Below are 26,474 nucleotides of genomic sequence, written 5' to 3' on the forward strand. Positions count from 1 at the left end.
TTGCCAGAGACAATGGCTGTCAAGTCTTAAGTGCATTTTGAAACTGAATATTTAGACATACAGTAATTTTAACATACAATAAATTGGTAGGCTTAAGATAGTAGAGAGTTGGTGAACTTCAAGAAAACAGAAATGTTCTCAATATAATGTAAGATGTCACAAAAGACTGTCAAACCAGTGTTTTCTTTCGAAGTTCTTGAAGGGTATAGCAGCAGTTTATAACATTATTTCCCATCTGCTTCCCAATTTTTGTTAGAAACCAAAAGGAGATTATCCAATAAAAGTTATAACAGCTCTAATTCATTTTTTATCAAAACCTGGTGTTCGAAAAACACAAAAATTGTTTCCACTAGAGTTACACAGTGAGCCCACATGGCAGACAAGGCATAGCTCCAATCAGCAGTCTTTATTTATGTAGAGATATGTATTAAAACCAGCCACTTACAAAGTGCCAGTTTGAGCAAAAAGACTAGAAGAAACTGATGTGAAATTTACATTACAATACATACCAGCAAGCTTATGCTGGTTTGGATCAGTATCTCACCTGGGGACTGGAAACCTCTGTTCCTGTGCTGCCTATAATACAATATAATATTACAAATTTTATTATCCAAGTCACAGTAGCCAAACCACAAATAAACCAGTGCTCTGCTACAGATTTATAATGCAAGATTTCCAGGTTAAGATGCAAGGTGTCATTCATGCAAAGAAATACCATTATACCAAGAGGAAACAATACAAGCAATACAAGTTTGTGACATAACTTAAAAATCCAAATTGGGCAGAAAATTAATCTGGGAAGGAACAGAGTAGAAACTGCAACCCTTTTCAAAACTAAACCAAAAACCCTGATCTTAAGTAGCCGATGAGAAAAAACCTCACTTAAAAATTTCCAAAGTAGTTTATTTTACAGTACACATTGACGTTCGTTAATTGTCATCAGAAATCAGTAGATTCTGAAACAGAGCATGACTGAACAAAGGTTAAGCAACTGTTATTTTTTGGTCACCCAGTGATCCAAATCTGACCAATTTTGTTCTAAAAAAAGTTGCTGTTATCAAGAGGGTTTTTGTCCCCTACCCTGAAGGCAGCTGGTGCTGATGATATAGAGCAGCATAGTCCAAAAACAGTTGATCTAATTTCTTGTTGGCAAACCATGCACTTTCATCTTAGTTGGTGTCCATTTTGTCTTCTTCATTTTTTCTATTCTCACCATTCTCTTCAGCAGGAGGACTCGAGGAAGCAGATGAACTGTTGTAATGGCTATTTGTGTCTCTACGTTGGTAGAAAAGAACATATGCTGCTTTTGTCTAGGAAAAATAGAAATCACAGTTAGTGTCATGTTCTGATGCTGGGGGCAATGCAAATCATGAAACAATAAGGCATTTGCTGCTTCTTCCTCGATCTCCTTTCCTAATCCATTTCTTGACCTGACTCAAGTCATTCACGGCTATTAAGGGAGTGGGCAATAAGGTGGCAGATGGGGCATAATATGGGCAAATGCCCAGTTACTCACTTTGGTAGTGTGAAGAGAAAAACAGAAAAAAGTATGAATGTCTAAATATGTTGATGTTCAGATTTGGGTGTACTCAAGGTTAGCACTCAATACAGGAAGACAAATAGTTCAGTGGTCTTTACTGCAAGGGCATTGAGTACAAGAATAAAAAGTACTCTTCCTCCAAATGTAGGGTTTTGATGAGACCATATAAGGTGTACTGTGGTCAGTTTTGGTCTTATATTATGTGGGAAGATATTCTCTGGAGTTCAGAAGAATGGGAAATCTCATCAAAATGTACAAGGCTCTGAAGGGCTCGACAGGGTGCACATGGAGACTGTTTCTGCTAGCTGGGAAATCTAGTACCTGAAGGCACAGCCTCAGGTTAAGGGGTTGGTCATTTAGGATTGAAGTAAGGAAGAATCTTTTCATTCAAATTGCAATTGTTCGAAATTGTGAATGTTCCATCATTGAGTTCATTCAGGATAAACAGATTTTTGGTGCCTCAGGTATTCAAAGGAAGGGAATGAGCAGGAAAATTAAGTTGAGGCAGAAGGTCAGTCATGATTATACTGAATGGCAGAGCAGACTCCAGGGCTGCTTGGTAAACTTGCTATTTATGCTCAATCCCTCTCTCTGGCAGCAGAGAACAAGCTAGTCTGTTCGCAACCATGGTGTCATATTTGATCTTGAAATGAGTTTCTGACCTCTGAGTCATGCCATCACTAAAACCACCCATTCTACCTCCGTAACATCGCCCAACTTTGCCCATCTCAACTCATAAGCTATAAAAACCATCCCATCCTATTATTTCTTGCAGCTAAAAAAACAAACCTGCGATACAAAAGACTCTGGGAATCTTTTCCAACCAAGTTCTGCAAACTGAGTTTTCTAAGCTGTCAGAAAATCACATTTGGAAGCCAATGCGCAGAACAAGTATCCAAACTAAAGTACTTCCTTTTGTGTTTCAGATAATGCAATCTTAGCGGGGCAGATGTGTTTCTGTGCCCATGGGCTTGTGAGTAAGAGTTGTTTCTGACTACTGCCCAGTGATCCCTGACAGAAAGTGCAGTTGTGGATGATAGGCAAGGGAAGGATCAGGCACCAATATGATGGCCTTCCTAAAAAGAAAAGACAGGATATTCCAAACATCCAAGTGCCTTTGTAATATAGGTAATCTGGCAGAGTTGATTGACAGATAAATATTGATACCACAGGATCTTTTATATCCACCTGAGGGGGCATACGATCCTTGGCTTGTTAGCACCTCTGACTGCAGAGGGCCATTAGTGGGTGTCAGCTTTGCTTTTGTGCTCAAACCCTGGAATGGGACTAGAACCCACAACCTTCTGACTGAGGTGAGTATGTCACCAACTGAGCCACAGCAGACAACAGTCAAACAGTATGCAGACATAGAAAAAATGGGTTCTTGGGTGAAGTACCAGAGGGTTTTAAGAGCTTGGACAGAACACCAGCAAATAAAAAAAACACTTTCAAAAGAGAAACCTGGGAGGGGCGGAGGAATCTAAATATTTGTTATTTTGCTTTTTCCAAAAAACCTGGACTCTGCTAATGCTGCTTTATTAGTGCTAGAAATGCACTCTCAAGAGCCTCACTCATTGCCAGAATTTTCCTTTAAGGGAAACATCTTTCACTCAGTCAAGTGGTTGGAAATTCAATGTTGAGAACCATTATTTTGAACTCAGGCACTTCCCTCGGAACATTAGCACTTTGCACTACCTACTTATTTTGCAAGGAACATGCTTGGAAGCTGATCATGTGCTCCGATGTGTATGTGAAGAATAGGAAAGTAGAGGATGGAACTTTGAGGTGACCATGTTTGAATGGGAGTGGAAGACATGCAAGCACCTGGTGAAATGGAATTATTAATGGGCAGTGACCAAAAGTTGAAAATGGAGGACTAGCAGTAGAGGAGATAAAAGTTGTTCAAAACAAAGGATGAAGTCCAATTTTATGCATTGGCATCACCATGACATCAGTGTTTTACTAGGGTTGACTGGATGATATGGTTGAGAAGCTGGGTTGGAGGGAAACAAACAGGAAATGATGCTAGAAATACAAGGTTAAAAGTAAAAAATATGAAGACTCTATTCGCTCATCAAGTGAGGTCAACAAGCAGCTCGGACTTTGATTTGTTCTGCCTTAATCTTAGGAGTGAAACACTTTTCATTTTTATTTTCCAATTAAGGGGCAATTTAGCATGGCCAATCAATCTACCCTGCACTCTTTTGAGCTGCGAGGATGAGATCCACACAGACATGGGGAGAATGTGCAAACTCCACACGGACAGTGACTCCGAGGCTGGGATCGAATCTGGGTCCTTGGCGCTGTGAGGCAGCCGTGCTAACCACTGTGCCACAATGCCGCCCTGTGAAACTCATTTTGAAGAGAAAATGTCACTTTGCTGCATTTATGGAGATGTTTTTCAGGACACATTGGCAGCAAGTGACAAAGTGAATTCATGAGATTGTAATATATCAGCTAGTGGGAACAGTAAATGTGACCTTGTCAGTGTCATCTATACCGGGAGAACAAGTTTGTTAAAAAAGCGAAACAGTCAGGCATTTCACACATCCTGGTCAGGAGGAGGCTGAGGACTAGGGCATTGATTGATATTTGGAATATTTGGGAATATGTATTAACAAAGAAATTTAGGAAAGAAATGTCAGGGTAGATGAAAATCTCAAATCCAAAACTCAAACTCTCCGCATCTATCAGATTAGTTTGTCCCCAGATTGTGGAACTGGACATATGACTGTTCTATGCAAGCAAATACTCAATTAATTTTTTAAATGAGAAATTTCCAAATGAACCATTATATTTTCTGTACTGTAATTAGTGTAACTTACTACAATCTGATCTTCTGATGCTCCTGATACACTACTGTCATCAAAGTAATACCATTGTCCATCAATTTTATTTTTAGCATATGCAGTATCTGTTGGCAGAAAGACATAGCAAGTTATACATTTACATCCACAAAGATGTTAATGTCCTTCAATTTTCAGTTAACAAATGAAAAGACAAGTTACTTACAATGGCCGCCTCCCATTCCTCCATAGTGGTTAGTTACTGCAACAAGGTCATAGATGCAAGGACCAGCTTTGGGGTTGTAGACAAACTCAGACATGTTCAGATCCCTACAAGCCCAATAAAAGAAAAATCTTTAACAATAATGTTTCAGAAAATATAGAATATGCATTTACAAAGACTCAACAATGCACTGACAACTTCGTTCCACACAATAGAAATCTTGAAGCAAGCTATTTACTCATACCTCAATAACCTCATTTTAATAAGGGATAAGGGACTTGGCAACAATTAAATAGGCAGAAAAGTTAGCAAACAGGATGATAGATCAACAATGGAGAACGTTGAAGCAACACTACAATGGAAATTGAGTGAAAACCCGCACAATCTTGGAATTTTATTTCTATGTTCCCAAGGATTTAATGATACTCAACCCGAAAATAGAAGCTGCCACTAAAACAAAATGGATATTGAAAATTAGTTCAATTACCTGAAGTAGGAAAATCCAACCCTAACCCAGTGAAAGGAACAAATACCATTGTGACCCAGTGAATCGAGAGAGTAATAGATACCGTGGAAATCAAGCAATTTAGAGCAGGGACACCAAAAATGAAGAGTCATTCATTTATAAATTAATAATATGAATTTGAGTGTTGGCACAGCAACAAATTTACAAAGTGATGGATGAACAGGCATACCAAATAATTAAAGGGAATGTAGTGAGCACCAGAAGACCAAGTCAATAAAATAATTGGGTGGAGGCACAATGCATCAATATATTCATTAAAAAATAAATTTAGAGTGCCCAATTCATTTTTTTCCAATTAAGGGGCAATTTAGCATGGCCAATCCACCTATCCTGCACATCTTTGGGTTGTGGGGGCGCAACCCACGCAAGCACGGGGAGAATGTGCAAACTCCACACGGACAGTGACCCAGAGCCGGGATCGAACCTGGGACCTCGGCGCCGTGAGGCAACAGGGCTAACCCACTGCGCCACCATGCTACCCTCATCGGCATATTCATAAAGCAATGGGTAGATAAACAAAGGAATTGGAGGGTACTAGTGAAGTAATAAATTCAGAAAGATAGGCTTTAACTTAAAGAGCTCCTTAGCGTATTATTTTAGCTAAAAGTTAGTACTATATTTTTATATAGTGTTAGCAAATCACATAATAATAATAATCTTTGTCACAAGTAAGCTTGCATTAACACTGCAATGAAGTTACTGTGAAAAGCCCCTCTTCGCCACATTCTGGCGCCTGTTCGGGTACACTGAGGGAGAATTCAGAATGTCCAAATTACCTAACAACACGTCTTTCGAGACATGTGGGAAGAAACAGGAGCACCTGGAGGAAACTCACGCAGACACGAGGAGAACGTGCAGACTCCACACAGTCAGTGACCCGAGCCAGGAATCGAACCTGGGACCCTGGAGCTGTGAAGCAACAGTGCTCCCCACTGTGCCTAAGCAGACCTATACTTCAACAATGTGCCACTGGCTACGTCATTACAAATATGCATTGCTATGAGCAAAGTGACCGAGGAAGTGGTGAGGGCTGCAGAGAAGTATGGAAACTGCAAAAAGTAATGGGAGTGAGTACAAGGCCCAAGGTGGTAAGCCAGTAAAGTAACTATATCACCAGGGAAGCAGGGTTTGGTAGGGTGATGATAGTAGGGAAGCCTGCAAATGTAAGAGGAAGCTATACATGCCTTGCTTAAACTGAGTAGAAAGATACAAGGACACATATATAATTTGGAATTAGACCACCTAAAGGGAATGACAACCTGTTTCAGAAATTTACCAAAATTCGGTGCCAGGCGACGTAGGGAAGCTGAATGAGAAGGACTGTCAACAATTTCCAATAGTAAATATCAACAAAAAAAAACAACCAAAAATCACAATGCAGTAAGGCCGGTGTGAAGCAAGGTGTTTGTTAATTACCTTAAGTCAATTTTCCCTGACTTTTCACAAGGAGATTCAAGACCATGTGTAACTTTTGTGGTTAATGGGCGACATGTTGGCGTAGTGATTAGCACTGCTGCCTCACAGTACCGAGGACCCAGTTCGCTCCTGGGTCACTGTCCATGTGGAGTTTGCACATTCCCCCTGTGTCTGCGTGGGTCTCACCCCCACAACCCAAAGATATGCAGGGTAGGTGGATTGGCCATGCTAAATTGCCTCTTAATTGGAAAAAAAATAATTGGGTGCTCTAAATTTATTTTTAAAAAACCTTTGTGGTTAAGAGGGGTTAGAGAACATTAAATAATTAGACTAGGACACCCAGAACTAATTCAGTTCCAAGTCATACATTCTGTGCTCATTTTTATAAAGAAGTATGGATAGGTGCATGATTTTAATGGACTTGAACATCAAAAACAAAGATCTTAATGTGCTGATGGCACAAAGTTCTAGTATACAGCAACTGGAAGAGAGAACTTCAGAAAGACAAAGGATGCTGCAGAACGAACAGGCAAATGGTACATGCGATTAATATGGCAAAGTATGGGTCATGTATTTTGGTAAGAAAGATAATACACAGTGCTAAGTGCTAAAGCATGCAAATGAACAGAGACCGCAGGGTTGAAATACATAATTTCTTAAAAATTAAAGTAAATAAAAATATCTAATAGGTCAACAGCCTTTTGGGTTTCACAAACAAGGATGGAAAACAAGTGCAAAGAGTCAACCATACACTTATACAAGAATATTGTGTATAGCGAACAGAGAAAGATATTTTCCATTGGTGGGATGTTGAAAGTCTCCAACATGGAAAAAAAACATTAATACTCTACAACTAATCAATTCTATGATCAGTAGCCGACATTGGTGTGCAACTTGGGAGATCAAATCAGCCTTTACAGGTAACCAACAATGGATTTGCACAGGGATTAGGCCTCGCACCAGCTCTATTCAACATATATACAATTGATTTCCTTCCCACAAAGTACCCTTGGGTCTTTGGATTAGTAGTCCACAGACAACAGCACTACACCGCCATCTTCCCCCTAGCTTTCCAGGCTAAAAAACTTCAGGGCATTGACTCACTGAAGATCTATGTTCTCTGGAAACCTACTTCAGAAAATGGACATTTCGACCAACAGTGCCAGGACGGTTGTTTCAACCTTCCACATGAATACTCGAAGGCCAGGAAAGAACTTCACGTCCAATTCTGTGGCCGACCACTCACCCACAACCCAAAGCCAAAATATCTTGGCATTACTCCTGACCAGCAACACCTTCAGAACACCAGAGTTAAATTCAAGCCATCAGTGAATCTCATATGGAAATTGGTAGGTACCACCTGGGGGAGCAGAGCCAGCACATTGCACACTGCTTCACTCCCCCTGGTTTATCTAACAGCAGAGCACTGTTGTTCAACCTGGCTCAGGAATCGCCACACAAATGCAGATATCCATCTCTGGGAAGCCACAAGGATTATTTCTGGAATGTTGAGACAAACACAACTTGAGTGGCTTCCTGTGCTACCTTGAAGCTTCAAGGCCATAGCGAACACTGGGGCAGAGGAATTGGCTTTTGAATGCTCAAAGAATTAATATAGACAACAGACTGAAGGGCCTTTACAAATGCTATAGACTTTACTTCCTCCATTCAAAAAGAAACAGACAATGAATTTTAAGAGGAACTTGGACTGAACTTCATCTTTGCTACTAAGTTCATTTTTCTGATAGTTTGAAGGCACAACATTATACCCACTCAGCATGTATAGGGTTCAACCAATAAATGTTACAAGAGGCACAAGTCGATTTCGGCGTGAGAACAGCTGGTGAGTGGTGAGTCAGTTTCAGCGGGAGCATTGCGGAAGGAGGTTGCTGGGAGGTAAGTCAACCTTTAAAAGCACTTGTCTTTGCAGGGGCAGGCCAGTCGATTTCGGCGGCGTGAGAACAGCTGGTGAGTGGTGAGTCAGTTTCAGCGGGAGCATTGCGGAAGGAGGTTGCTGGGAGGTAAGTCAACCTTTAAAAGCACTTGTCTTTGCAGGGGCAGGCCAGTCGATTTCGGCGGCGTGAGAACAGCTGGTGAGTGGTGAGTCAGTTTCGGCGGGAGCATTGCGGAAGGAGGTTGCTGGGAGGTAAGTCAACCTTTAAAAGCACTTGTCTTTGCAGGGGCAGGCCAGTCGATTTCGGCGGGAGAACAGCTGGTGAGTGGTGAGTCAGTTTCAGCGGGAGCATTGCGGAAGGAGGTTGCTGGGAGGTAAGTCAACCTTTAAAAGCACTTGTCTTTGCAGGGGCAGGCCAGTCGATTTCGGCGGCGTGAGAACAGCTGGTGAGTGGTGAGTCAGTTTCAGCGGGAGCATTGCGGAAGGAGGTTGCTGGGAGGTAAGTCAACCTTTAAAAGCACTTGTCTTTGCAGGGGCAGGCCAGTCGATTTCGGCGGCGTGAGAACAGCTGGTGAGTGGTGAGTCAGTTTCAGCGGGAGCATTGCGGAAGGAGGTTGCTGGGAGGTAAGTCAACCTTTAAAAGCACTTGTCTTTGCAGGGGCAGGCCAGTCGATTTCGGCGTGAGAACAGCTGGTGAGTGGTGAGTCAGTTTCAGCGGGAGCATTGCGGAAGGAGGTTGCTGGGAGGTAAGTCAACCTTGAAAAGCACTTGTCTTTGCAGGGGCAGGCCAGTCGATTTCGGCGGCGTGAGAACAGCTGGTGAGTGGTGAGTCAGTTTCAGCGGGAGCATTGCGGAAGGAGGTTGCTGGGAGGTAAGTCAACCTTTAAAAGCACTTGTCTTTGCAGGGGCAGGCCAGTCGATTTCGGCGGCGTGAGAACAGCTGGCTGGTTAGTCAATTTCAGCAGGAGCTGAGAATTTTTTTTATTTTTTTTTATTTTTTATTTTAAATTAGTTTTTTAGGCGGGAACAGGAAGTCGACCCGCGGACGTCTGGGAAGACCCTCCCCAATAAATTCTGGTGGAGAGGAAACCCGAGACACTACACGTGTAGTGTCTCCCACCCGCCCTCCTCCTCTAACCTAATAATAAAACCCATTGGTCTGAGGTAAGTACCATATTTTATTATATTATTATTATTTTTTAGCCAGATCTTGGTAGAAAGTTAGAGGAATGGCAGGGAAGGGAGTGCAATGTTCCTCCTGCAGGATGTTTGAGGTGAGGGATGCAGTTAGTGTCCCTGCTGATTTTACCTGCAGGAAGTGCTGCCATCTCCAGCTCCTCCAAGACCGAGTTAGGGAACTGGAGCTGGAGTTGGAAGAACTTCGGATCATTCGGGAGGCAGAAGGGGTCATAGATAGCAGCTTCAGGGAATTAGTTACACCAAAGATTGGAGATAGGTGGGTAACTGTAAGAGGGACTGGGAAAAAACAGTCAGTGCAGGGATCCCCTGCGGTCGTACCCCTGAGAAACAAGTATACCGCTTTGGATACTTGTGGGGGGGGGGGACTTACCAGGGGTAAGCCATGGGGTACGGGCCTCTGGCACGGAGTCTGTCCCTGTTGCTCAGAAGGGAAGGGGGGAGAGGAGCAGAGCATTAGTAATTGGGGACTCTATAGTCAGGGGCACAGATAGGAGATTTTGTGGGAGCGTGAGAGACTCACGTTTGGTATGTTGCCTCCCAGGTGCAAGGGTACGTGATGTCTCGGATCGTGTTTTCCGGGTCCTTAGGGGGGAGGGGGAGCAGCCCCAAGTCGTGGTCCACATTGGCACCAACGACATAGGTAGGAAAGGGGACAAGGATGTCAGGCAGGCTTTCAGGGAGCTAGGATGGAAGCTCAGAACTAGAACAAACAGAGTTGTTATCTCTGGGTTGTTGCCCGTGCCACGTGATAGTGAGATGAGGAATAAGGAGAGAGAGCATTTAAACACGTGGCTACAGGGATGGTGCAGGCGGGAGGGATTCAGATTTTTGGATAACTGGGGCTCTTTCTGGGGAAGGTGGGACCTCTACAGACAGGATGGTCTACATCTGAACCTGAGGGGCACAAATATCCTGGGGGGGAGATTTGTTAGTGCTCTTTGGGGGGGTTTAAACTAATGCAGCAGGGGCATGGGAACCTGGATTGTAGTTTTAGGGTAAGGGAGAATGAGAGTATAGAGGTCAGGAGCACAGATTTGACGTCGCAGGAGGGGGCCAGTGTTCAGGTAGGTGGTTTGAAGTGTGTCTACTTCAATGCCAGGAGTATACGAAACAAGGTAGGGGAACTGGCAGCGTGGGTTGGTACCTGGTACTTCGATGTTGTGGCCATTTCGGAGACATGGATAGAGCAGGGACAGGAATAGATGTTGCAGGTTCCGGGGTTTAGGTGTTTTAGTAAGCTCAGAGAAGGAGGCAAAAGAGGGGGAGGTGTGGCGCTGCTAGTAAAGAGCAGTATTACGGTGGCGGAGAGGATGCTAGATGGGGACTCTTCTGCCGAGGTAGTATGGGCTGAAGTTAGAAACAGGAAATGAGAGGTCACCCTGTTGGGAGTTTTTTTATAGGCCTCCTAATAGTTCTAGGGATGTAGAGGAAAGGATGGCGAAGATGATTCTGGATATGAGCGATAGTAACAGGGTAGTTATTATGGGAGATTTTAACTTTCCAAATATTGACTGGAAAAGATATAGTTCGAGTACAATAGATGGGTCGTTTTTTGTACAGTGTGTGCAGGAGGGTTTCCTGAAACAATATGTTGACAGGCCAACAAGAGGCGAGGCCACGTTGGATTTGGTTTTGGGTAATGAACCAGACCAGGTGTTGGATTTGGAGGTAGGAGAGCACTTTGGGGACAGTGACCACAATTCGGTGACGTTTACGTTAATGATGGAAAGGGATAAGTATACACCGCAGGGCAAGAGTTATAGCTGGGGGAAGGGCAATTATGATGCCATTAGACGTGACTTGGGGGGGATAAGGTGGAGAGGTAGGCTGCAAGTGTTGGGCACACTGGATAAGTGGGGCTTGTTCAAGGATCAGCTACTGCGTGTTCTTGATAAGTATGTACCGGTCAGACAGGGAGGAAGGCGTCGAGCGAGGGAACCGTGGTTTACCATGGAAGTGGAATCTCTTGTTAAGAGGAAGAAGGAGGCCTATGTGAAGATGAAGTGTGAAGTTTCGGTTGGGGCGATGGATAGTTACAAGGTAGCGAGGAAGGATCTAAAGAGAGAGCTAAGACGAGCAAGGAGGGGACATGAGAAGTATTTGGCAGGAAGGATCAAGGAAAACCCAAAAGCTTTCTATAGGTATGTCAGGAATAAGCGAATGACTAGGGAAAGAGTAGGACCAGTCAAGGACAGGGATGGGAAATTGTGTGTGGAGTCTGAAGAGATAGGCGAGATACTAAATGAATATTTTTCGTCAGTATTCACTCAGGAAAAAGATAATGTTGTGGAGGAGAATGCTGAGCCCCAGGCTAATAGAATAGATGGCATTGAGGTACGTAGGGAAGAGGTGTTGGCAATTCTGGACAGGCTGAAAATAGATAAGTCCCCGGGACCTGATGGGATTTATCCTAGGATTCTCTGGGAGGCCAGGGAAGAGATTGCTGGACCTTTGGCTTTGATTTTTATGTCATCATTGGCTACAGGAATAGTGCCAGAGGACTGGAGGACAGCAAATGTGGTCCCTTTGTTCAAAAAGGGGAGCAGAGACAACCCCGGCAACTATAGGCCGGTGAGCCTCACGTCTGTAGTGGGTAAAGTCTTGGAGGGGATTATAAGAGACAAGATTTATAATCATCTAGATAGGAATAATATGATCAGGGATAGTCAGCATGGCTTTGTGAAGGGTAGGTCCTGCCTCACAAACCTTATTGAGTTCTTTGATAAGGTGACTGAACAGGTAGACGAGGGTAGAGCAGTTGATGTGGTGTATATGGATTTCAGCAAAGCGTTTGATAAGGTTCCCCACGGTAAGCTATTGCAAAAAATACGGAGGCTGGGGATTGAGGGTGATTTAGAGATGTGGATCAGAAATTGGCTAGCTGAAAGAAGACAGAGGGTGGTGGTTGATGGGAAATGTTCAGAATGGAGTACAGTCACAAGTGGAGTACCACAAGGATCTGTTCTGGGGCCGTTGCTGTTTGTCATTTTTATCAATGACCTAGAGGAAGGCGCAGAAGGGTGGGTGAGTAAATTTGCAGACAATACTAAAGTCGGTGGTGTTGTCGATAGTGTGGAAGGATGTAGCAGATTACAGAGGGATATAGATAAGCTGAAGAGCTGGGCCGAGAGGTGGCAAATGGAGTTTAATGTAGAGAAGTGTGAGGTGATTCACTTTGGAAGGAATAACAGGAATGCGGAATATTTGGCTAATGGTAAAGTTCTTGAAAGTGTGGATGAGCAGAGGGATCTAGGTGTCCATGTACATAGATCCCTGAAAGTTGCCACCCAGGTTGATAGGGTTGTGAAGAAGGCCTATGGAGTGTTGGCCTTTATTGGTAGAGGGATTGAGTTCCGGAGTCGGGAGGTCATGTTGCAGCTGTACAGAACTCTGGTACGGCCGCATTTGGAGTATTGCGTACAGTTCTGGTCACCGCATTATAGGAAGGACGTGGAGGCTTTGGAGCGGGTGCAGAGGAGATTTACCAGGATGTTGCCTGGTATGGAGGGAAAATCTTATGAGGAAAGGCTGATGGACTTGAGGTTGTTTTCGTTGGAGAGAAGAAGGTTAAGAGGAGACTTAATAGAGGCATACAAAATGATCAGGGGGTTGGATAGGGTGGACAGTGAGAGTCTTCTCCCACGGATGGATATGGCTGGCACGAGGGGACATAACTTTAAACTGAGGGGTAATAGATATAGGACAGAGGTCAGAGGTAGGTTCTTTACGCAAAGAGTAGTGAGGCCGTGGAATGCCCTACCTGCTACAGTGGTGAACTCGCCAACATTGAGGGCATTTAAAAGTTTATTGGATAAACATATGGATGATAATGGCATAGTGTAGGTTGGATGGCTTTTGTTTCGGTGCAACATCGTGGGCCGAAGGGCCTGTACTGCGCTGTATTGTTCTATGTTCTATGTTCTAAGATTAAACTGAAGACAAAGATCCTAATTTCAGACTTTGATTTTGCCAATATTAACTACGCAAAAATAACAAATTGAATAACATTTTTCATGCATATAGCACCTTTAAAATGAAAATATATGCCACATCACTTCACACAGCTAATCAGACAAAAATGAATGTTGAACCAAAAGGAGATATTAGGAAGTGACATCAAAATTAGACGAGATGGAGGGGTTTAAGTGAAATAATTCCAGGACCTGGTGCTTGGACAGCTGAAGGGACAAGCATTAACTAATTGTGAATTGAAAAGGGCAGGGGATACGGAGGGACTAGAAGTAGAGAAATTACAGGGCTGATACAAAAAAATACAACTTTCTTCCCTTCCACTGGTCAAATTTAGTAGCATTGCAATGTGTTGCAAAGTACCGATCCAGGCTAACTGGAATCACCTGTTCTTTTCAATTTAATATTCAAGTTTCATATAGTGTTTAATTTGCAAAACTGCCCCAAGAGGCTACAGGTGCTCTGTTCCTGCAATACGTTCTTCAATGCCTAATGACGAATTAGTGTTTGTACAGGCCAGTAAATAGGCTAAAATGATGGTTATAAAAACATATTCTGCTGCTGGAGAGAGATCAGTTAAGTTTCAAGCAGCAGCTCGAAAGGATAATGCATCAATGAGGCTGTTCCATTAAATAGAAGGTTATCCAAAAATCAGTTTCTTCCTGTTAATCATTTTTAGTTTCATACCCTTTCATATTAATAGTTCAGGAAGTATACAGGTTATTGTTAAGGATTATAGGAGAACCCACAACCTGTGCATTGTGTATCGGCGTGGAGAACATACGGCCCAGGTTCTCGAACAGCAATTTTAATGATTTTTGTTGTAAAAATGCAGTAATTTTAAATAAAAACTCTAATACACCGTAAAACAAACCAGTCTGAATGTCTCACCTTATAGGAAACTCCACTAAAGTGTCAAGTTTATCTCTCCAATATCTATTATATGAGAAACGCTTCAGATGTACCACGAGGATCTTTGGTAGTGACCACAAGTCAAACTTCTTCGTGGCCTGCTGGTGCTTTTTACAGGTGGGGCAGTACCTGTGGAGACAAGTAGCAGTAAGGTACTAATGCTTCATTTTCTCAAAGATGCTCTGAATATGAAATAGAAATTGATTACTGGACATTACATTCATTTTAACAACCTTTTTGCCTCCCTTTCCCTATTTTGTTCTCCTTCAGTACTCAGCTCCTGAAGATGTTGACTCCTTACTGGGATAGTTCCATTACTATACAAAGTAAAGGTTTATCAGGTAACTATTTGATCCAAGCCCAACCCTAAAATCCTCACAATTGCCCTTCCACCAAGAGTCATGGGGTAGAGATGTGGAATATGAACGCAGAGCAATTTTACCTTGTTTACCCAAGGGAATTATCAATTGTTCCTCTTACTCTAGTCCTGACTCCACAACCAATTAACTCAGCACCTACCAGCATACATTGCCACTTGATGCCTGGTGCTTGGACGAGCCAACCCATCGTAAGAGCTGTTTGCAGTTTGATAACTTCAATGTGGTCAAATTCTCCTTCACCACCCTCCCCCAACTCATGTATCCTTTTCTTTTGCTGCCTTTAGTTTCAATCCTATATTTACCTATTGAAATGCAGCAGGTGTCTGACTTCAAGTACAATTTACTCCAACCAAGTCTACATTAATTTACTTCTTAGATTTCGTTTTCAGAGAATGTTTTTTCCTAAGGAATAGATTCGGATTTTTTTCTGCCGGAAACTATAGGCAAGAAGTACAATGTCCATATATTCTTTTATTTCCAGCCAAGAGTGTACTGTGTTTTGATTTCTGACAGCTTCTGGAGCTGGCACGGAATGTTGGACATGCAGAATTCCCACCCCTTAGGGAGATAAAAAAGTAATTTCCACTGAAAATTCAATAACTTGGATGATAATTAGTGAAGCTGAATTGAGGTGAATAAGACCAGCTTTCAAAAATTCTACATTTTAATCATTGTGGAAATGAAATACTCTGAGTATTAACTATTCCAGGCACACCAGTAGAGCATTTCCCATTGGTAGGTGAAGCGAATGAACTTGCAAAGTGACGTTCTGATTAAGACAGGTTGGCAACAGTCGATGGCCCGTAACTTCAGAGTGGCAATCTCCAGCAGACTTACCCACGCTGGGATTTCAAAGCTTGTCTCACCTAATCTTCCTCACTGGAGCAGTGAAGCGCAATACTGGCTGCATTGGCATGAAGTAACTGGAGGCAGAGAGATAAAGAACGCCCCCTTTTTACAGTACCAGCTACTGCAAAGGAGGTATTTAAAGGGACAGTTAGACATTGGGGGGGGGGGGGGGGGGGGGGGAGAGGAGAGAGAGAGAGAGAAAGAGAGGGTGGGGGGGAGCAGTTGTGTGTGGGAGCTGACCCATGCGGGGGCTGGATTTTAAAAAAAGAATAGCTTTTTAAAATAAAATTTAGAGTACCCAATTTTTTTTCCCCCAATTAAGGGGCAATTTAGTGTGACCTATCCTAAACAGTTTTGGTTTGTGGGGGTGGAACCCAGGCAGACACGGGGAGAATGTGCAAACTCCATACAGACAGTGACCTGGGCCCGGGATTGAACATTGAACCCGGGTCCTCAGTGCCGTAGGCAGCAGTGCTAACCACGCGCCACCGTGCCGCCCTTTAAAAAAAAGTTACTCTGTAGTTAGAAGTGATTTTGTTTCCACTAACTCTTTCAGAGTGACTGTCAGGGTAAAACTGGCAGAACCATTCACAGTTAGCGATTTAAATAACTTCTGTCAGACGGTTCCTAGCCCAGCACAATTGTCCAGAGGATGTTAGCACTTCTGGGCAATTGCTGGATAAACCCTTACATGGGAACTTCCTAGAGGGTCTTCACAGTGCATCATTGGACATCCCCTAAATGGGACACTGGGGAACCAGGGAGTTATTGACCAATCTATTTTAAAGAAATACCGGAACAACATTGCTAAGAATTCTATTATTTTAGTTTACTCAAACTTCCCTGCTTACCACAAAAATAACCAGTTCAAATCCCAAACAAAATTAGGTTTTGAACTTTCAACATCTTGAATCAGAAGTAACCATTGCTTTGTTTCCAAGGAAACCTCTAATTTCAAAATTGCCTTTGACTGGGGTGGGCACAGTAGGAGGTTTTACAACATCAGGTTAAAGTCCACCAGGTTTGTTTGGAATCACTAGTTTTCGGACCGTAGCTCCTTCATGAGGTGAGTATTTTTAAAGTTATGCATTTGCAATGTATTCTCAAGGGCGGCACAATGGTTAGCACTGCTGCCTCACGCCGACGAAGGCCCTGGTTCGATCCCAGCCCCGGGTCACCGTCCTTGTGGAGTTTGCACATTCTCCCAGTGTCTGCATGGGTTTCACCCCCACAACCCAAAGATGTGCAGGGTAGGTGGATTGGTCACGCTAAATTACCCCTTAATTAGAAAAAATTAATGGGTACTCTAAATTTATTTTTAAAACGACAATATATTCTCTACATTTCTGAATTGGTTGTGATGCTTCTTTTGAAAGTTTCTGTTTGTATTATTTAGGACGGTTTCTTCTGCTTTACACAAATTATTATTTAAATGATAAAATATTAAAACATGCTGCTGTGCAGAGAGACCTGGGTGTGCTAGTGCATGATTCGCAAAAAGTTGGCTTACAGGTGCAACAGGTGATTAAGAAGGCAAATGGAGTTTTGTCCTTCATTGCTAGAGGTATGGAGTTTAAGACTAGGGAGGTTATGCTGCAATTGTATAAGGTGTTAGTGAGGCCACACCTGGAGTATTGTGTTCAGTTTTGGTCTCCTTACCTGAGAAAGAACGTACTGGCGCTGGCAGGGTGTGCAGAGGAGATTCACTAGGTTAATCCCAGAGTTGAGGGGGTTGGATTACGAGGAGAGGTTGAGTAGACTGGGACTGTACTCGTTGGAATGTAGAAGGATGAGGGGGGATCTTATAGAAACATATAAGATTATGAAGGGAATAGACAGGATAGATGCGGGCAGGTTGTTTCCACTGGTGGGTGAAAGCAGAACTAGGGGGCATAGCCTCAAAATAAGGGGAAGTAGATTTAGGACTGAGCTTAGGAGGAACTTCTTCACCCAAAGGGTTGTGAATCTATGGAATTCCTTGCCCAGTGAAGCTGTTGAGGCTCCTTCATTAAATGTTTTTAAGATAAAGATAGATAGTTTTTTGAAGAATAAAGGGATTAAGGGTATGGGTGTTTGGGCCGGTAAGTGGAGCTGAGTCCACAAAAGATCAGCCATGATCTCATTGAATGGCGGAGCAGGCTCGGGGGGCCAGGTGGCCTACTCCTGCTCCTAGTTCTTATGTAAACTGATTGATACACAGCCTTTTCATCTCTGGGACCAGGAATCCAATTTAGCCCAAACTGATGGGAATGGGTATTTTTTGAATACTGGCTGCAAAACACATTCCTATACGAAGTTTCAACAGTCTTGCGCAATTTCCTAATAGGCAATATCAGTTGAGCACTATTGGTGGGTAGCCGATTTGGCGAATTAAACAAAAAACGGTGCTCTTCAGAGAATAGGGATGCGGCGTGGTGGGTCGAAAGAGAATAAACTTTCCTCACAATCTGTATTGTACTTGATGTGGGACACTAGCAGAGAGGAAATATGCCATTCCCTCATCCCCAGTCTTGATGAATAGGAAAATGAAAACAGCAAAAGGCTAATAAAGTCAAATAATTAAGTTATTTTAATTTTTTAATGTGAAAAACAATAAACCTTCCCAAGGTGTCAAAATACATTAATGCTTTCAGTACACTGTAAACTTGCATCCACATGATAACTCGAAATAACATTATGAAGTTTTGTAGATGTGATGATTCACTGGATGATTAGCTGAAGTCATTCTGCTGTAATTAGTTGAGATTGTCTTTTTTAAAAGAGTTTTTATTGCCATTTTTTGCAGATCAGTTTAACATAGTGCACCTGATATTTACATGTTGTGACGTTTCTATTTAGAAATTTTACATCAATTCTCTCCATCCCCCATCCCTGTTTCTCCCCTCCCCCGCCCCTCCTCCCACCATTGGTAGTCTGGTTCTTTACCCTGAAGGCTGCCACTGAAGTTGCCTTTTTTCTTTTCTTTTTAAAAAAAAAAGATATTTATTAAAGTTTTTTAACAAAACAAAACAATTTTTTCCCCTTACAAACAATAACCCCCCCCACATAACAAAATAACGCAAAATTGCCCTGAGCAAGATATATACATGGTAAGATGATATATTTACAGAGCTTTATACACTGGCTCTCGCCCGTTTCGTGCCAGTTTCCCGCACCCTCCATGTTATCCCCCGCTCGTCCGTCCCCTCAAACAATCTCTCGTTCCCCCCTCAAACAATCTCTCGTTTCCCCCCCCCCCCCCCCCCCCCCCAGGGTTGCTACTGCTGCTGACCGACCTTCCTCTAACGCTCCGCGAGGTAGTCTAAGAACGGTTGCCACCGCCTGTAGAACCCCTGCGCAGACCCCCTTAAGGCAAACTTAATCCTTTCCAACTTTATGAACCCAGCCATGTCGTTTGTCCAGGCCTCCACGCGAGGGGGCTTCGCCTCCTTCCACATTAGCACGATCCTTCGCCGGGCTATTAGGGACGCAAAGGCCAGAATGCCGGCCTCTTTCGCCTCCTGCACTCCCAGCTCGTCCACTACTCCAAATATTGCTAGCCCCCAGCTTGGCTTGACCCGGACTTTCACCACCTGAGATATTGCTCCCGCCACTCCTCTCCAGAACCCCTCCAGTGCCGGGCATGACCAAAACATATGGACATGGTTCGCCGGACTCCCTGAACACTTTCCACATCTGTCCTCTACCCCAAAGAACCTACTCAACCTCGCCCCGTCAAGTGCGCTCTTAAATTGTATCAGGCTGAGCCTGGCACATGAGGAGGAGGAATTGACCCTACCCAGGGCATCAGCCCACAAACCTTCCTCGATCTCCTCCCCCAACTCCTCCTCCCATTTACCCTTCAACTCTTCTGCTAGCGCTTCCCCCTCTTCTTTCATCTCTTGGTGTATTGCCGAAACCTTGCAGTCCACGACCCATACACCCGAGATCACCCTGTCTTGAATTTCCTGTGTCGGGAGCAGCGGGAATTCCCTGACCTGTCGCCTCACAAAAGCCCTCACCTGCATATATCTGAATGCATTTCCCGGGGGTAGCTCAAATTTCTCCTCCAGTGCCCCTAGGCTCGCAAATGTCCCGTCGATGAACAGGTCCCCCATTCTTCTAATCCCTGCTTGGTGCCAGCCCTGGAACCCCCCGTCCATCTTCCCCGGGACAAACCGGTGGTTACCCCTGATCGGGGACCACACCGAGGCTCCCACTGCACCCCTATGCCGTCTCCACTGGCCCCAGATCCTTAACGTTGCCGCCACCATCGGGCTCGTGGTGTACTTTGATGGCGAGAGCGGCAACGGCGCCGTCACCAGCGCCCCCAAGCTCGTTCCTTTGCAGGACGCCATCTCCATCCTCTTCCATGCCACCCCCTCTCCCTCCATAACCCACTTACAGATCATCGCCACGTTAGCTGCCCAGTAGTTTACGAGTGGGGGAGATTTATGCTGCCTAGCTCCCTAGGTTTGGCAGCGCCAGCCCTCCTCGGTCCCTACTGCGCTCCAGGTACCCTCTCCTTACCCTCAGGGTTTTGTTCACCCACACAAACCCCATAATACTCCTACCTACTCTCTTGAAAAAGCCTTTGGTGATCACGATGGGGAGGCACTGGAACACAAACAAAAACCTCGGAAGGACCACCATATTTACCAACTGCACTCTACCCGCCAACGAGAGCGGCAACATGTCCAATCTTTTGAAGTCCACCTCCATTTGGTCCACCAACCTCGTCAGATTCAGTTTGTGTAGGGCCCCCCAGCCCCTGGCTATCTGGATCCCTCGATACCAAAAACTCCCCTCCGCCCTCCTCAGCAGTAGGTCCCCTATCCCTCTTTCTTGGTCCCCTGCCTGTAGTACAAAAAGCTCGCTCTTCCCTACATTGAGCTTATAGCCCGAGAACTCCCCAAACTCCCTCAAAGTCTGCATGACCTCCACCATCCCCTCCATTGGGTCCGCCACATACAGCAGCAGGTCGTCCACGTATAGCCACACCCGATGATCTTCCCCCCCCGCGACCACCCCCCTCCATTTTTTAGACTCCCTCAGTGATATGGCCAAGGGTTCGATCGCCAATGCAAACAACACGGGGGACAAAGGGCACCCCTGCTTCGTTCCTCGGTACAGCCGAAAGTACTCCGACCTCCGCAGGTTCGTCACCACACTCACCACCGGGGCGCTGTAAAGGAGCTTAACCCAGCTAATAAACCCTCCCACGAACCCAAACCTGCGCAACACCTCCTAGAGGTACTCCCACTCAACTCGGTCAAAGGCCTTATCCGCGTCCATGGCTGCCACTATCTCCGCCTCGCCCTCCTCCGATGGCATCATTATCACGTTTAAGAGCCGCCGCACATTCGTATTTAATTACCTGCCCTTTACAAATCCCGTCTGGTCCTCATGTATCACCCCCGGGACACAGTCCTCAATCCTCGTGGCCAGCACTTTTGCCAATAGCTTAGCGTCCACATTTAGGAGCGAAATCGGCCTGTACGATCCACATTGCAGTGGGTCCTTGTCTCGCTTCAGGATCAAGGAAATTGTCGCCTCCGACATTGTCGGGGGCAGGGACCCCTCCTCTCTTGCCTTGTTAAAGGTCCTCACTAGTAGCGGGGCCAACAGGTCCACATACTTTCTATAGAACGCCACCGGGAACCCGTCCAGCCCCGGGGCCTTCCCCGCCTGCATGCTCCCCAAACCCTTACTCAGCTCCTCCAACCCGATTGGTGCCCCCAAACCAGCCACCTCTTGCTCCTCCACCCTCGGGAACCGCAGTTGGTCCAGGAATCTTCCCATCCCCTCTTCTCCCCCTGGGGGCTGGGATCTGTGCAGCTCTTCGTAGAAGGCCTTGAATACCTTATTTATTTCCGTTGCACTCTGGACCATAGCTCCCCCACCATCTTTGACTCCCCCTATTTCCCTCGCTGCCGCCCTCTTACGGAGCTGGTGTGCCAGCATCCGACTGGCCTTTTCCCCGTACTCGTAGGTCGCCCCCTGCGCTTTCCTCCACTGTGCCTCCACCTTCCCCGTGGTCAACAGGTCAAACTCTGTCTGGAGCCGTCGCCTTTCCCCAAGTAATCTTTCCTCCGGGGCCTCTGCGTATCTCCTGTCCACTCGCAAAATCTCCCCCACTAACCTCTCCCTTTCCCTGCCCTCAGTCTTCTCCCTATGAGCCCTGATGGAGATTAGCTCTCCCCTGATCACCGCCTTCAACGCCTCCCATACCACCCCCACTCGCACCTCCCCGTTGTCGTTGGCCTCCAAGTACCTTTCGATACACCCCCTTACCTTACCACACACCACCTCATCTGCCAACAGTCCCACATCCAACCGCCACAGCGGGCGTTGGTCCCTCTCCTCTCCCAAGCCCCACTTCCACCCAGTGCGGGGCATGGTCCGACACGGCTATGGCCGAATACTCCGTCCCCTCCACCCTTGGGATGAGCGCCCTGCCCAAAGAAGTCTATCCGGGAGTATGCCTTGTGCACGTGGGAGAAGAAAGAAAATTCCCTGGCCTGCGGTCTTGCGAACCTCCATGGGTCTACATCCCCCCATCTGGTCCATAAACCCCCGAAGCACCCTGGCCGCCGCCGGCCTCTTTCCCGTCCTTGATCTGGAGCGGTGTAGTGCTGGGTCCAGCACTGTGTTGAAGTCCCCTCCCATTATCAGTCCTCCTACCTCCAGGTCCGGGATGCGCCCCAACATGCGCTTCATGAATCCAGCATCATCCCAGTTCGGGGCGTATACATTTACCAACACCACCCACGTCCCTTGCAACCTGCCACTCACCATCACGTATCTCCCTCCATTGTCCGCTACGATAGTCTTGGCCTCAAATGACACATGTTTTCCCACCAGAATTGCCACCCCTCTGTTTTTCGCGTCCAGTCCCGAGTGAAATACCTGTCCTACCCATCCCCTGCTTAACCTAACCTGGTCCCCCACCTTCAGGTGTGTCTCTTGGAGCATAGCCACATCTACCTTCAGTCCCTTCAAGTGCGCGAACACTCGAGCCCTCTTCACCGGCCCATTCAGGCCCCTCACGTTCCACGTTATCAGCAAGATTGGAGGCCCCCCCCCCCCCCCCCCCACTCTTCCCGCCGACTAGCCATCTCCTTTTCTGGGCCAGTCCCGTGTCCGAGTCTCCCTCGCCTCCGTCCCGGCCACCTCTTCTGTGTCCCATTCCCTTTCAGCCAGTGCAGCAGCAACCCTGTTCTCCTCCTCTCCCCCCCCCCCCCGCTAGACCCCTGTCTAGCTTTTTTGCTCCCCCATATCACTCCCGTAAGTCAGCTGACGCCTGCTGACCCTGGCTTCCCCAGCCATCCCTTTGACCCCCCCGTGTGGGAATCTCCCCATCAGTAGGTGTTCCTACGCTCCCCCTCCCACCTTTCTACCCGCGCGCGGGAGAAAAACCCCGCGCTTTCCAGAGCCTGCCCCCCCCGACGCAGTTTCTGTTGCGGCCTTGTCTCTCGTCCCCAGCCCATATAACATTCCCTGCGCGTGCTTACCCCCCTATTTACAACCGCCATCATACTTCAACCCTCAAATACCCCCCACCCTCACAAACCCTCAATTAGAATCCAACTTTTCAGTTACTATAAAGGTCCACGTCTCTTCGGGCGTTTCGAAGTAATGGTGTTGGCCGTTATATGTGATCCACAGTCGCGCTGGCTGCAACATTCAAAATTTCACTCCTTTCCGATGCAGCACCACTTTGGCCCGGTTGAAAGCCGCTCTCCGCTTAGCGACCACCATGCTCCAGTCCGGGTATATTCTAATCTCAGCATTGTCCCACTTGCTGCTCCGCTCCTTCTTGGCCCATTTCAGGACCCTCTCTCTATCGGTGAACCGTTGAAATCTCACCACCATCGCCCTTGGCGGCTCGTTTGCTTTGGGCTTCCTTGCCAGCACCCGGTGCGCCCCTTCCAGCTCCAGCAACCCCGGGGGGGCCTCCGCGCCCATCAGTGCCCCGATCATCGTGCCCGCATATGCCGCGGCGTCAGCCCCCTCCACTCCTTCTGGGAGACCCAGGATCCTCAAATTGTTTCTCCTCTACCTGTTCTCCAGGTCTTCGAGTCTTCCCGCCCACGTCTTGTGTAGCGCCTCGTGCCGCTCCACTTTCACCGCCAGGCCCAAGAGCTCGTCCTCATTCTCACTCACTTTGTCCTGGATCTCCTGGATCTTCACCTCACGGGCTTTCTGGGTTGCCCCAAGTCCTTCAATTATTGCCAGCATCGGCGCCACCATCTCCTTGCGCAGCTCCTCGAAGCAGCGCTTAATGAATTCTTGCATCTCTTCTTTGTCCCCGGCCGCCGCCATTTTGTTTATTTTACCCTTCTTCTCCCGCTGCTCCAGTGCCGTTTTTTTTTGGCCGTTTCGCTGCGTGTCTGGTCCATACAGGTTAGTGGGGGACCTCTCTCCTCTCTTCCCCACGGGTTGGCTGTGTAAAAAATCCCGTTGGGGCTCTTCTATCGAGCCCGAAAGTCCGTCTTCGCGGGAGCTGCCGATTCGTGCGGCTTAGCTCCGCATAGCCGCAACCGGAAGTCAAGTTGCCTTTTTTCTAAGCGACAAAATCTTGTCCCCTCAGCTGTTCTTTCCTGGCACCAACCTTTGCCCTGGGTGCTGTATTACTGTGCTCTGCTCCTCTCTTCTGTGGTTCCTGTTGTTGTCTTTGTGGCTTCCTGCCCGCTCCCCCCTCCCTTTCTCCATGTCTCTCTCTACGACTCCCCTGGGTTCCCTCCTTGCCTCCCCTCCCCTCTCTGCTCCTCTCGATTATGTGTGCTCTTGTCTACTCTCCTCAGTACCCCCTCCCCCCACTCTTCCCAGTCACTGTTTGCTTCGAGCAGGTCTTGGAACAAGCTGATGAATAGCCCCACACTTTGTGGAAGCCCTCGGCCGACCCTCGGATGGTGTACTTGATCATCTCCAGGTGAAGAAATTCCGACAGTTCTGTCAGCCTGTCTTCAGCTGTGGGCGGTGCTGCTGATCGCTGGCCAAGCAAGATTGCCTGGTGTGTGATTAGGGATGCAAAAGCCAGGGCATCGGCCTTCTTCCTCGTATGTAGTTCTGGCTGGTCCAATACCCCGAAGACTGCCAGTTATGGCCTTTTTGCCAAGCTACAAAATCTTGCCCCCTCAGCTGATTACAAACTGCATTTAACTCAGATTTGAGCCAACCCATAATCACAGAAAGGTCACAGCACTCAATTGCAAAAACACTGGGAAAGATGAAAGGGGATGGTACCTGAATTTAAAAAAAAAAAGGGGGGGGGGTGGTTGAAAGTGGCTTTATTGTGTACTAACCAAAGATCATGCTCTCCCAAGGTTTCCATCGTTGTAAATAAGTCTATACACTCTCTCAATGCAACTGAGCTTCTCTTCTTCTGAGGCTGTGACATACTTTCATGCTTTTCATAAGCCTGTAGAAGTGACAAGAAGTGGTAAATTATTCTAATTTCATACATATTTTTCAACGATACCACCAGTATAAAATTCTTTAGTCCAAATTTATTTTCTTGGCAAACACCAACAACATCACAAATAAATTAGATCATATTAAATCATTAATGATTACCAGCCGTCTAATCTATTTGATTACACCACTATATTATTCCCACATATTTTTAATCTCTACTTATTTTTCAGTTTAACCAACTACCTTTCACGGAATCATTCCAGCCAATAGCTGGAAGATTGTCAATCTGATCATATTGCCAGTTCAACCACTAATCATCTTTCAACACCAGGTTAAAGTCCAACAGATTTGTTTCGAATCACTAGCCTTCCTCGGGTCAATATTCCATTGAACTTTAACCTGGTGTTGTAAGACTTCTTACTGTGCTCACCCCAGTCCAACATTGGCATCTCCACATCATAATTATCTTTCATTCAAGAAAAGCCTGACCTTCACTAAGCAACCATTTTTTCAAAATTAAAAAACCATGATAAAAGATTGGGGCCCACACTAGAGGTCACCACAAATGTCAACGATCTTAGAAGAGAAGACAAAGTAATCAGGAAATCTCTGTTCTCCAAGATCTTAAACATTTGGGTTACTTCAAGCTTTCATCATGGTGTTTCGAAATTAAAGATAAAAGTAGTTAGGTGATGCTCTATTTGGATTTTAAGCCCTAAAAATTAGACCTTGCTCTGTGCAAATTAGCTGCCATATTTGACTACAAACAGTGTCTGTATTTCACCAGCAAATCATGGAGTCGAAAACTGTTTTGGGACACCTCAAGGTGTGAAAGATATTAAAGCAACTTTGTGCTAACTGGCACACTACCAACCGCAATTCTCTACTAACTGGAATTTCTGATGTTCCCCAACCACAAATCATTCAAATCATCCGCCCAGCGACCCGACCCGGAGAGGCCCGCCCAACAACGCGACCTACCTGGTGATGGAAGAAAGGAAAAATCCACGTGGAGGCCCAACCGGGCCTACTTCTAGATCCGACCCCAGGAGCGCCCAGGGAGGGAACAGACCATGGGACCCAGCCCAAACTGCCTCAGGAAGCCCCTGCCCACGACCCTAGAAACGGCGGAGACCCCGCGCGAGGACCAAATGCGCTGCAAGGTATTCCCGCGCCCGCAGAACGCCGGGACCCATCCGGATCACAAACATGCCCCCCAAGCAACCCCTCTACCTCAACCAGTGCCCGGGAACCCTGCCAGACGCGACCCCAGATACGTAAACAGCGCCCTGGTCCCCGCCAGACGCAACCACATACCTTCCACAAGAGCTGTCATCTGCCATCGGATCCCAGGATCATCCAGCAGCAGCCGCCGACCGA

The 26,474-nt window shown here is 46.1% G+C and overlaps 1 protein-coding gene across 2 annotated transcripts in view; it reads right to left on the reverse strand.

Moving 5' to 3' along the window:
* Nucleotides 1-386: 386 nt before the first annotated feature.
* usp4 (ubiquitin specific peptidase 4 (proto-oncogene)) overlaps nt 387-26,474 on the reverse strand; it is a 135,772-nt gene continuing 109,684 nt past the window's right edge. For both annotated transcript variants that reach the window (XM_072472959.1, XM_072472958.1), the window contains 5 exons: nt 24,983-25,098; nt 14,446-14,595; nt 4,553-4,656; nt 4,366-4,454; nt 387-1,310 (listed from right to left, as the gene is read on the reverse strand). In XM_072472959.1, the coding sequence (XP_072329060.1) occupies nt 1,170-1,310; nt 4,366-4,454; nt 4,553-4,656; nt 14,446-14,595; nt 24,983-25,098 (600 nt within the window). In that variant the 3' untranslated portion in view covers nt 387-1,169. The remainder of the gene's footprint in view (nt 1,311-4,365; nt 4,455-4,552; nt 4,657-14,445; nt 14,596-24,982; nt 25,099-26,474) is intronic.

Source organism: Scyliorhinus torazame, chromosome 13, assembly GCF_047496885.1.
Source record: "Scyliorhinus torazame isolate Kashiwa2021f chromosome 13, sScyTor2.1, whole genome shotgun sequence".
NCBI lineage: Eukaryota > Metazoa > Chordata > Chondrichthyes > Carcharhiniformes > Scyliorhinidae > Scyliorhinus > Scyliorhinus torazame.